This window comes from Copidosoma floridanum, unplaced genomic scaffold (assembly GCF_036245765.1).
Source record: "Copidosoma floridanum isolate Cflo_tuat_1 unplaced genomic scaffold, Cflo_Japanese_pri ptg000040l, whole genome shotgun sequence".
Classification (NCBI taxonomy): Eukaryota; Metazoa; Arthropoda; class Insecta; order Hymenoptera; family Encyrtidae; genus Copidosoma; species Copidosoma floridanum.
Window position 1 is genome coordinate 1,381,807 of NW_028321917.1, and position 13,814 is coordinate 1,395,620.

General features: G+C 33.5%; 1 protein-coding gene across 2 annotated transcripts in view; it reads left to right on the plus strand.

Moving 5' to 3' along the window:
* Positions 1 to 13,814, plus strand: part of eIF2D (eukaryotic translation initiation factor 2D) — a 256,632-nt gene that overhangs the window by 84,030 nt on the left and 158,788 nt on the right. For both annotated transcript variants that reach the window (XM_014359242.2, XM_089597809.1), the window contains exon 5: positions 10,635 to 10,715. In XM_014359242.2, coding sequence (XP_014214728.2) covers positions 10,635 to 10,715 — 81 coding nt within the window. The remainder of the gene's footprint in view (positions 1 to 10,634; positions 10,716 to 13,814) is intronic.

Consider the following 13,814-nt stretch of genomic DNA (forward strand, 5'->3'; position numbering starts at 1 on the left):
CAAAGCTGCTTATTACTTGTGATGTTTTCCAGGAACCAGTAGTCGCCACTTAGCGAGTGGTAGGTGGTACTGTTAAGCGCGAAGTATGAAATAGAAACTACGTGCAATATTTAAAAATCAAATTTATGTTAAACGATTGAAATTGATTAATACTAATCATTTTAGTAATTAATCATACCCTGGATGGTGGTATAATGATAAGAATAATAATTATCATGATAATAATGATAATAACTGTAATGACGATGATAATTTTAAAATCGTTCCTTTTAAAATGGTTTCCTACATTTGCAAATACAGTTACTATTAATCTAATGGGATATTAGATATCAGTTAAAGTGTGTTTTGCTTTTGAATTATAATTGACAAATAATGTATCCCTTAAAATACATATTTTTGAAGCGAAGCTTCCTATGTAGGGCCCTCGCTAGACGAAAGTACGGGAAAGCTTCACACTTTTTCTGGCCCCTTCGTTCCTGTTCGTCCCCCCACTACCGCATGCTCTCTCGACAGCGAGTAGTATAGCATGGCGTATGATATATGCATACAGTGATGCGCGCACGCTCTCTCTTTTTTCTCTTTCTCTTTTACTTTTTCTCTCTTTCAACTATACATATGTATAGCGGCACTTGGTATATGTAATGTATTTATGCAGCGAGAACGAAGTGGCACTGTGGACTAGGCATCTAGTTGACACGCTAAAGTCCTAGGTTCTATAATCTCGGACGATATTCCAAATTTTTTTCTTAAGATAACTAATATCATCATTTCTCAATCATTAGATAATACGTGATGCATATAAAACATAAGAAAAAATTATTATAAATCGGGTGATGTCACTCAATAGGCGTGCAAATTAAAAAATGAAATAAGACACAAGAGACTTCAAAATTAAACAGATCACGCAGGAATTTTTAAGATGAAGTATCGAAAAAATATATGTAAACATGTAACGCATTATACAAAACGGCGAGAAAATTTGAAATGGAAATCAAACGAGAAATACTCTAAGTGAAGTTTTCGAAGTTGAGTAGAACGTTTGAAAAATTATTAAGGTGGGCTTAGTTGGAGTCTGGGAGTCTGCCAGACTGGCAATGAAACTCATAAGAGTGAGAGAGAGGTTCATTATGTGACCACATTTGACCTCTTTTTTAGATTTTGTAAGGAATAAGACCTTATCTATTTGCACGTATTACTGTCAGTCTTCGAGCTCATGCGGCAGATCTAATTGATTGTGCTACTGAACAGTGTCATTCATTATTATTATTAACAAAAATTTGGCTAGACAATGACAACTACATTTGAAGTGCCTACTTTTTGTTGCGTAGCTCAATTTACAGGTGTAAAAATATAAGAGTGTGTTGAGTTGCAATCTATCATAATAATAATAAGTAAAACATTGTCAGTAAACATATAAATTTACGCATTCGAAATATAACAAGTGCTAATGTTGATAAGAGTTAAATAGGAGAAATTTGTCAATGTATAAATGCCTTGTGCCAAGAGACAAAGAGATCATTACTGTAGCTATTTATATATCACCTTACACTTCTGTTAAAAAAAAAAAATAAATCCTTTCACGAAAAACTATTGATGTATACAGATGAGGGTTCTGCAATACTTGAAAAAGATTATGATAATATCTCTATAGTGGTAGGCGAAGATTTTAATGTTAACTTATCTTCAAAATCTGCTGTACCATTAATTTAATTTTTTAAAGAAAAATTTAATTTAAATATAATTCATAATCCATCGCAATCGACCACTAAAAATGGAACAATCATTGATTCTGTATTTGCTCATTATTTAGATGAAGTCGAATTATTAATTCACTTATACTTCATAGTTATTAAAAAGTTATATAAATTTAATAACGAGTTTCTGTATAAAAATCTCATTGAAGCTTTGCTTCTTCCATGGGTCCCGCGACCCATAGTTTTTTTGATGTGAAACATCTTATGGCGGGCAGTGAACTGCCGTGTGAAGAGTAATATGCAACGAAAAGTCTGGTCCGCTCCTCCGTGCTGTTAATTTCACTACTGGACACTCTCTCCCTCTCTTTCTCTCTCTTACTATATGGACGTGGTAGAACTTGTATATCTATATATTTATATATATTGATGGTTAAGAGGAAGACGATTCCAGCGTGATGTCACTCCGTGTTATTTCAGAAAGGGTGACGTCACGTTGGAATTGTCTTTCTCTCAACCATCGATATATACTTATTTACGGTAACTGTAACTATTGACGTGTATATGTAGCCTTTTTTTTATTAAAGTGTGCTATTGTGTACTAACCGTATATTACGTACATGTAGCTTTATAGAAGTATATATATATATTACGCCCCCCTGTGCGCTCCGTGCGCCAACCCCCCATCAGCAGTAAATTGCTTAGTTAGAGGTGCTTGTGTTGCCACTTATTTATTCAGAAAGTAATCAACCGAGTTTAATTTGGTTAAATTTAACTTAACTATGATCTGATATTAAAGAGTCAGCGCACTAAGCGCGCAGGAGAGTAAAAAAGTATAGTTGTATTATTTTATACCTGCTTAACTCACCCTAAGTAAGTTTTTTTTTATAGTTAAGTTTGCAGTATTTGATGCGCTACCCGTGTATTGGCTAAAATTTTAGAGCAATACGCGAATGTTGAGAGCTGAATATATTTACTTATTTATTAGAATAATTATCATACAAGATCATAGGTAAGTATTGTTGATTTGCACAATAATTTAAAAGAATCAAATTTTAAGATTCTGTACTAAAAATCTTATCTTATGAAAATTAGAATTATTATAAAATAGTAACTTCTACACATTATACAGTTGTTTTTTGGTTTGTATACATAAAAAGAAATAAGCTTGAGACAGACGGGTTTTTAAAGAAAAAAAAATTACAAACATATGTTTAGAAATGCGAATAAAGTTTTATTTAATTACTGTATCTATTAATGGTTTGTTTTTTTTTTCTTTAAATCGGGCATCGGGGAGTTCTGTCTCTTTGTAGTTTTATAGGGCTACTGGCGATGACTATCACGCTTTTTATTATTTTTTTACTACTTGAGTTTAAATAAATATGTGTGATGATATCATGTCATACAATTACACGTATTTATTCAAAACTCAATGTAAGAAAGAAATAATACAAACAAAAAAAAGTCAACGTACCTCAGATTTTATACTTTATATATCATATACATCAATATTAATATAAAGTAATAACTACACTTGGTATTTTTTGAACTTGTTGATAAGTACAAAGTCGATCTATTTGCCTCCTGGGTGATGTGTAAAGAATAAATATACTCGTATATAGGGCGTGGGATGCCTTAGAGAAAACTGAGGGAGATTCTTAATGAATTAAAATTAATGTAAAATAAACGAAATTTTCCCTTATTTTGCGGGGGGGGGGGGTACGCGTGAGTCGTGGGGGGGGGGCTGTGGATGGACCAGGGGGGCTCAGTGGGTTTTCGGCTATTATTTTGTTGGGTTAAAATATCATAGACAGTATACGAATTTTCCCTTATTTTGCGGGGGGCATGGTTGGGAGGGGGGGGGTTAGCGTGAAAAGCCTCGCCCCTACAGCTATATATATATTTTATGAATAGAGCGTACACATATATTTATGTAGAAGAATACGAGAAAGCATGTACTATGTAAAATAAATGTTTGTTGAACAAAACTTTCAAATTTTTCTGACTCCGAGAATCGAACCCACAAACTTCAGATTGGTAGTGAGGGACCTTATCCATTATTCTACGCATCACGCAAACTTGATATCTGTTTTTATTACTTATAGATACTAACCGAGAAACTCCTGAATTAGAAAGTTGATCGGTGATTCAGCGTCTTTTATTTGTCATTCATCCCATTATTTGCGGATAAAATAGTTATAATTATTTTTAAGTGCTCGAATAAAAACAAAATCGTATTTAAAAGTTCGTTTTGCTTATATCTCAGAACGGTTTGAGATGTAAAAAAATAAAATAGCAGCGTGTAGGGCAAATATTTTTTTATCAGTAAGCACTTTTTTTGTTAATATTTTGTTAAACTTGTTTTTTGTTAAAATTTTAAAATATTTAAATTTCACCACAAATCAAAGTTTTCCCGGGATCTTCCAATTTTGTTCACTCAAACTCCTGCATGTTAACCCGTTTTTAGTAAAGAGCCAACGAAGCTCGTGCACGTGCACAATTACGCACATGCATACGAAAAGAGACAGAGAGGAGATAGACAAAGAGGAGAGAGACAGAGAAAATAATACACATGAACGTACTGTTAAACATGTGTATGTACCTATGTGTAGGTAGGTAGTTTAGATACACCTTGCATTCTTTCTCGTTCTCTTTGTTTATGTGTTTTCTTTTTTGCATACTTTTCATTGTTCTTGAATATTTATTGTATTAAAAATATTTATGACACTGTCTTTTTTTGTAAAATTTGAAAGAATATTTATTACCACCAATTATAAACCGTTTAACATTACGAAGTGAGCCGATCTTAAGGAAAATTTCAGATTATTGACTTTCGTTTCGTAACAAACAGTATGCTAAAATGAATAGACCATTGTTTCACAATAAGATAGTTATTAAATTTTTCTTTATATTGAATGTTTTTAAAATCTTTTTATTCTACTTCACTTCATCTTCTGGATGATTCATGACATCAGTTTTGTGATGGAGCTAGTGTCAGCAGGAGTCACGCTTGACAAATAAATATTCTTAGTATTTAAAACCAAAATCAATTATTTCATAATTTTTCCTATTATTTGAATAAATTTGGGCTACAATCTGAGACATAAGCCAGAACTATAAGTTCGTCATTAAAGTACTAAAAAAAATTTCCTTTAATAAAAAAACAATAAAAAATTTAGTTCAAAATGGACCCTTTATTCACTATACAATATTTATAAGTAGTTGTATACACATGTGATTAATGTTTTAAAAATTTGACTATTTCAGTAACTTAATGAATATGATTTTTAAAGATTTGCTGAGTTCTCAATAAATCATCAATTTTATTTTCAGAGTCGGTAGAGATAGATTAGGATGGAATTATTCAAATGAAGAAGAGGTGAAGGGGGAGCTGAGGGAGAGCGTGGAGAGCTTGTTCATATATTATTGGATTAAAAATCATGTGAAAATAAGCAAATTGCAATGTGAATTGATAGGGAGCTGTGGGGTAGTGAGAAGAGCTGAGAGGTGATGGGGAAAACTGAGATTTACTTTTGTCTATAAAACTATATATATATATAGCCACATGATGGCTCTGTCGGTAGCGTGTCTGCCTACAGATCTTGATGGCCGGGGTTCAAATCCCACTCTGGACAAAAATTTCATCAATGAATGAGGTTTTTTTCTCAGGGTCCGTACCATATAACTTTTCTTCGCTTTGCGGGCCTATGTTGAAACATAGGCCCGCGAAACGGAAGGAGTTATATGGTACGGCTCCTGGATGGAATTTGTACTTCAATAAATCTACCGATCTATCTACCGTTTCCCCCTACTGTTATTAAACCCAATGTATGGCTAAATACACTTTGTAGTGTCAAAATAGCCATGTCTGAGCCCTTAAGGGGCGATGATGAATGTAAAATACATATATATATATATATATATATATATATATATATATATATATATATATATATATATATATATATATATATATATTGTTACGCGGTTCTGCCGATGCGGAATCATTCCACTTCGACCGGGCCTATGTTGCCCGGATACCCTCGGCAACACCTCCAATAATCTTTATACGCGGGTCTCGCTCTCCGAGACACCGCTGGGGTCAAGTATCGCGGCTTCAGGGGTCGTTGCTTCTCGCGACGACTGGGACACAACACAGGGGGGTCAGGGCACACACTAAGGAGAAGAAACACTCGCGAGTATTGTATTGAAGCCAAAATCTATATTCAAAACAGTTTAAAAAGAACAATGCAAAATATATGATCCTTGCGGGTGTATGCGCGTGTGTGTATAGTGTGTTCGCTCGTCGAGCGCGAATACTCAACGAGCTTGTGGCGCAAATTCGCGAACCGGGCAGACACGCGGGCTAATCGAAGGCCGCTGCCCAGTAAAATAAACTGCCTGTTGGCAAGTACTTACAGCGTCGTGAATGTCGCTCTTTTACGATGCCTTTCGTAGGCCAAGACTCTCGGGAGCAGTGAAGCGGGTACGCTGCAGCCAGTAGGCATCCCTACTGGCAGCGTTTGAAGACCAAGGTTGTCGGGGCTGGCCTTGGCTCGACCTTGTCAGCTGGGTCAGGAGCCGGGTCACGGCACCGAATACTGTACCTCGACGTCGCACTGTATCCCTGCCAAGGGTCGCCGATATCCGCGGTATTAGCGGCAATCGCACTACGCTTCTCGCGTATCAAAAACTCAAGCTCCACAATTTCGCCTCTTGCGAAAAATCCAGAAAAAAGTGACTGCAGGAATCACTTCACGTGCGTTTGCTGGCCCAAGCTAATCTCGCGCTCTCTCGGCCTTTTCTTCGGTTCCCCTACCTTCCCTTACCGCTTTCCTACCTAGTCCCTTTAACTCTTTTCCCCCTTTCCCTGTTTCCCTACCTGCCCTAGCCTGCCGGTAATGGCCTGACGGTCTCTAACCGTTACAATGTATATGTATTCTGAGATTGTTCGTAGTAAAAGAGTGTTGCGTGACACTGAAAACAGATTAAAAACTTCACAAGTGAGTGAACAGGCTGAACGTACCTTTTCCCCACGTACCAACAAAAAAAATTTTGGTCTTTTTAGTCTTTTCACTACCTTTTCAGGTTTTTAGAGCGTTGATTAAATCAAAACACAGAGGGACTCGTGGGCAGCCTTCTCTCTCGCTCTACATGTAATTGCCATTCATTTAAGTATTATCGAGGTGCATTAATTAATGTATTTTAATGAAACGGAGTTTTTCAATAATAGAATTTATTATTAAATAAGAATATCTAGTAAATTTTGTCCAGTTAATTTCGTTTCAGTTCCGCTCCTATGGCTTAGGTGCAGGGATCGTTATTCTAAAATCAATAAAGTCATATTTTTTGAAGGTAGACCATAAAAACAGCACAATTACAATAGTCTATTTTCTGTTAGCAATCAAATTCTTAATGATATAAAGTTCTAATGTTAACTTGATTATCCATCACATTATTACTGATTAAGTCATCGGACCTATGTTAGTGTGCGTTGTCCATTGGTTGCATCTCTGCAGTGAACCTGAACGGCTGATGCATTTTGTTGTTTCATCGTTTTTCAATTATTTTAATATAAAATTTTTTGTGATTGAGAATTATGACGGTAAAAATATTTTAATTTATTTTTAAAAAAATTCAACGGTGTAATGTTAGACTGTGAATATTATAGTAAAGTTAGGAGGTCTGAACATAAGAGACTAGAAATCAGGAGACTGCCAGTCAAAACTTAGGCCAGTGATTGAATTTCACATGACGTATGCTGAATACTTATGTATTTTTTTTTTACATTAAAATGGATACCATATTTTTAATTAAACAATGTGGTGTAATGCGTGAATCCATAATAATATTAAAAACTCATCTAGATGATACTTTAAAAATTTCATAATTTACGTTCAAACTAGGTTTATGGTAACATAACTAATCTTTTTATTGAATAATCGTTAAGAGAAATTATGTCAGTTTTCGTAACATAATATGTTTCTAACACTTCAATGGAAGTATGAAACATTGTTTTTATACAAATCAGGCGATTATTTCGCGGTTTAAAAGTAATTCTATTAGTACTTGGTATGTGTGCAGTTTAAATTAAATCAGCCACCAAAACTTAAACTGGTAAACTCCCAACTTCTAAGCTTTGAGTCTCCAATGTGCAAGCACACTATTTTAAAAAAAGGAAGACGGAATTCTATGTTGTTACGTAGGGAAGATATTGGTGAGGAGGTGCGTCGCGAGAATGACCAACACTTGTTATTTCGAAGACCTTTATTCAATATACCGTAATCATAGGCAAAAAAGCGCGTGTGTTTCCCTCAAAGGCTAGTCGTATACTCCCCCCAAAGACTCTCTCCTTGTTTGCTTTTTCCCTCTCTTGACCCTAGTTCCCCTTGTTACGAGATTTAAGGAGAGAGAGCGTAGAGTCTCATCTATACTATCGTACGTTACAATGTGTTATAATAAGAATTGGTGATGCCACATGTAATTTCGGAAGGAAGAATACATGCAACAACAAATTAAAATAAACATATTTTGGCATCTAAAAATAACTGCAGAATGTCGCAATGCGATATTTACTGTTTGGGATTGGTATCACTATCTGTATAATAAATTCTAAACAGGAGTGTTTAATTACTATTTTACAAATGGAAAAAAAAAATTTATTTTTTTTTATTGCAGAAAAATTAGCTGAAGCCCCTTGTTTAGGAATTGTCATCAACCATATGTATTATGCCACATAGCTTTCCTAAAGTTATTACAAAAGGAGTGGGAGGATTGTACATAAAATTCCGTCTTTCTTTTTTAAGGTGGGTAAAGAAAGATATAAATGTGTGAAATCGTAGTATTATTAAGCGCTACGCCAATGGGAAAAATATCATTAACTTATTTTACTTGGTTCCCGAGGTATCGTTAGTTTTTATGCACTTTATTGTAAATGCACTCGCTCGAAGCCTCCGGAGAACGCTGTAATGTCGGTGGACTAAAATTACCAATAAATTTTTTCCTGCTCATTCCTTAGGAATTTTCCATGTTGTTTTGAAAGTATTTTAAGCAAAGACTAACGTGTCTTAGGTGTCTAAATGAACTAAAGTCTAATGGGTGTACTTTGAAAATAATTTTAAGGTAGAAGACCCAATATTTAATCACTCGACACAATTTTGAGGTTGTTTTGACCAAGGAAAGAAATAGTTTTCAAAATTTAGAATATAATTGTTAAATAGCATAATTAAACTACTGAACTTCATAATAATACAAATAAAAATAGATTTCCTTCTAAAATTTAATTACCTTCAAAGTTTTACAAACGTATCTGTCTTATTCCGAAACTCGATCACCTAAAAAATGTTTCATCGTAGAGTGAGCAAACTAGATTTTTGACTGAGAAATCCAGACTGAAGCAACCAAAATTTTTTTGTGTAGATTTCAACCCTAACAACAAACGTAACAACTTTTGGACAAAAAAGTGTCAGCAATAGGTCCAAAAAATGGTAAAAATGGCCAAAACATGTTTTTCGCTTCTACCTGATAAGCTGTAACTCGGACAAAAAAACATTCTGCATGAAGAAGATACGCAATTTTAAGTAGAACAAAATGAGTCCAGGTAGACCTGAATCAGCCTTGCCGTTTATCCGCAAATTGCCAAAAAGTGTCGATTTCACCTTGATTTTGATGGTTCATAACTGGCATTATAATTAACATTTTGACTTAAAAATTTAACAAAATATGGGTTTTGTAGTTTTTAACAACCCTACAAAATTTGAAGACGATGAGATGCAAACTTTTTGCAAACTGTCAAATAAACTTAAAAAAAGTCCTTCCGAAAAATGGCCATAAAAAAGTTATTAGACTACATAGAGCCACCATTTTTCAAAACATTTTCTCTATATAAGATGTTAATCTAACACTGGTTCGCTTTTCGTATCCCTAACTTTTTCGTAAGTATTCTAAAAATATATTGGAAAATGGTGTTTTTCGCAGAGTACCAGCGGTGGCGCTGGCTTTGTCGCACTGCCGATTTAGGTCACGCCCTCTTCTCCCAGTGCCGTGCCAATCTAGTGCCGTTGCTGGTACTTTGCTAAAAAACACCATTTTTTAATATATTTTTTGGATACTTACGAAAAAGTTAGGGGTACAAAAACTTAACCAGTGTTAGATTAACATCTTATGTAGAAAAAATACTTTGAAAAATGGTGGCTCTATGTAGTCTAACTTTTTTGTGGCCATTTTTCAGAAGGACTTTTTTTTAAGTTTATTTGACGGTTTGCAAAAAGTTTGCATCTCATCGTCTTATAATTTTGTAAGATTGTTACAAATCAAAAAACCCACATTCTGCTAGATTTTTAAGTAAAATTATTAATTAGAATGCCAGTAATGAACCACCAAAATCAAGGTCAAATTAGCACTTTTTGGCTATTTGAGGATAAACAGCAAGGCTGATTCAGGTCCACCTGGACTCATTTTGTTCTACTTAAAATTGCCCATCTTTTTCGTGCAGAACGTTTTTTTGTCCGAATTACAGCTTTTCCGGTAAAAGCGAAAAACCTGTTTAAGCCATTTTTATTATTTTTGGACCTATTGCTGACATTTTTTTGTCCAAAAGTGGTTACGTTTGTTGTCAGACCTAAGATGTACACAAAGAAATTTTTTTTGGCCCAGTCTGGATTTTCATCTAATAGGGGTAGTTTTCATCTAGTTTGCTCATACTATCGAGGTAAATTTTTGGAATAGACCCAGTAGGTCTAATAACAGTATGGCTGACTTACTGTATTTGTATGCAGTGAAATGGGTTGAACATGGTGCAGCTAATTAGGACTATACTTTAACGTTTGCCACACTGTTTCTAGACTCACTGAAATATGCAGCTTACCATTTAAAAAAGTGTTTCAAACTAAACTTTTTACAAAAAAAAGTTATTTTATGATTACATTTCTTGTAACTTTTCAGGAAAGGTGATATTTTGAAAAGAGCAGAGCTACGTAGGTGTTTTATGGATTATGTTAGATCTGAAAATCTTCAAGATGGAAAGTAAGTAATTTTACTTTCGTTAGTATTTGAAATAATAAATGTTATCTTAGTTTTCAAGTTGAACTTAAAATCTTCAGTCAATTTTTTTACCATTAATATAGACAGAATACAATAATATTTATTTTCCACATTCTCTAATATACGTCATACAACTATCACACACATACTAACCCTCCCTCCTCCCACACACACACACACACACACACACACACACACACACATATATATATATATATATATATATATATATATATATATATATATGTGTGTGTGTGTGTGTGTGTGTGTGCGTGCGTGCGTGTGTGTGTGTGTGTGTGCGTGCGTGCGTGTGTGTGTGTGTGTGTGTGTGTAAGAGTGTTACTTATTCGTTAAATTTTATTCGTTTCTTTTTTGTAAAGTAAATTTTGCACTTATTTATAGGTGTGCTTGAAAATAAGCAGTTTTTTAATATAAGTAGTACCTGTAAAAGACCGATATATATATATATATATATATATATATATATATATATATATATATATATATATATTAGTGAGGCTGACGCTCCCCTGCGCACTCCACGCGCCAACCCCCCACCAACAGATTGAGTAGACAAAATAACGACATATTTTGTGTATTTATCAATGCAGGCTGATAATTAGTTCACAACAGCAGAATACGTGACTCACAAAGGAGTTGATAAAATATATGATAACATAACTATTAATTTTTCAATAGAATTTCCAAATAATATCAGAGAAGGTCTTCCACCACACCAATAAAAATTAAAAATAAATGCTATAGTAATGTTAGTAGCAACTTTAAGTATATCAGACGGTCTCTGTAGAGGCACAAGATTAAAAATAACAAAATTATTGAAGTATAATATAGAAGCAGAAATAATAACGGGAGAAAAAATATAAAACAAAATTTATATTCCTAGAGTAACATTGAATACTGGCACCTCATAACAAGCAAATAACTATGTGAATCAAGGGGGAGCGTGGGGGAGCTGAGATTCACTTTTTTTAATACAACTATATAATATAGGGAGATACACATCACTTCTATACGCAATGTACGATGTACGCACTATTTAGTCAGTTAATCGTGAACGTCCAACTCTCACAGCGCGGCTGATGCCACTCTTGAGCCTCGCTTTCTAGCTTGCCCGTCTTTTACTAACTCATCGTACATATACATCTCTACATGAGCGCGTACATGTTAACACGGATTTCTTGTTTATCTTACCTACACACATCTGGATACGTATTTCTTCACAGCGTATTTATATGAAAACACTTTTAAGAGTACTATAGATACCGTTAACACATACAGACTCACATGCCTACACAACCCTTTTCGTATGTCAATATTTTTATATGTATACATAGCAGACGACATCAGACTTGACTATAATTAGCTTCAAACCGCAAATAGTATAGTTTACATGACTATTCACATCAATGACACGACTGAAATTTCTATGGATGGACAGTTATTAAATAAGGGCACTTTCTGTCTTCTATAGCTACTACTTATATTAAAAAACTGCTTATTTTCAAGTACATCTATAAATAAGGGCGAAATTTACTTTATAAAAAAGTAACGAATGAAATTTTATAAATAAGTAACACCCATATATATATATTGTAAGCTTCTTGAGCTAGTACACATTTTCATGAATAATTTATGGGATTATAATCAGATGATCATGAGAAAATTAAGGTAGGATAGAGACTTTCTTAGTGTTTGCAGTGTTAGTCTGTAACAATGCCTAAGAACCCAAGTATTCAGTTTTTATTCTGATTCAGTAGATTATCAGCCAGTTTATTTTATAGAAAGTATTTCGTTTTCAGTTATGGTGATGAAATATAATTACTCATTAGGTACAAATTCTAAAATAATGTCATGAATAGATGTTGCTTTTATAAATAATATCGGACTCTAAGTTATAATAGACAAATTGTGTAACAGTAATTGCCATTGTTAATATAAGAAATTGTACAATGACTGGAGTGAGAGTGTCATTTACTTTTTCAACTTATTATTGATATATTTATCAACATATCAACAGGCATATGTAGATAAAAGTGCTAGACAGGTATTTTTTTTACTAAGCACTCTTTGTCAATCTTTTGTTGTCATGAACAAGAATTTTTTAGATGTAAATAGAAACTAAATTTTTTTTTTTTTAACTTTTCCATTGTGTCTTATTTCTTAAAAATTTCTTAAAAAAACAAAATTCCATTTCTATCAAGTTGAAAATGCTTGCTGTCGACAAGAACAAATTTTATCTAATTTGATAGAATCCAGTTTTATAGGATCACAGTCACTTATAGTTCTTTTAATACATGATAAATTGCATTTCTATTAAATTAACATAAATACTAAATATATATGGAACTTTTAAGATCATCAAAATTTTATTTGGATGATAAAGTATTACTTCAAACTTGAGTACTACACATAAGAACATATACTTAAACAGCCAATCAAACATTGGATTTTATGTCACTTATTTATATTACATTGTAAATATCAGTTTTTACTACTAAAATTTTTATCTAAGTGTCATTTATAAATTCTTTAATAGCTTTCTATGTATGCTAAAGGGACCAATGAGCCTTTGTTTGTTTAAGAATTTTATTGAACTATTTCTTTCTTTATCGTAAATTGTACATTCAAAAAAGACGTGGTCAGCTGTTAGGTTTACTAAACCAAGGTTTAGTATCGTCAGGCTTAAAATAATGCTTAAAATGAAAACTAACTTTACTTTTACCAATGTTAGTCAGATTTTCTTTGTTTTTTTTTTCCATGCGAATACTTTCGTAGTCTGAAAGTAGATCTGAGTAAGGAATCTAGATGTTTTATCCGCTTTTTTATTTCCATGAATTCTTACATGGGCTGGGATCCAGAATGTTTAATTTTTGATGTTGATGACTCGGGAGTTTTTTAAACTCTATCTACTGGTACATTTTCATCGATTGCTAAGTTTGTTAAAAGGTATTTATCATCTAGAAGCTCGAATCTATTCAACAGATACATAGTTTTGATTCGGCCACTATCACATTGATGAGAATTGTCATCTGAAAACCAAAGGCTATTCTAATGGCATTA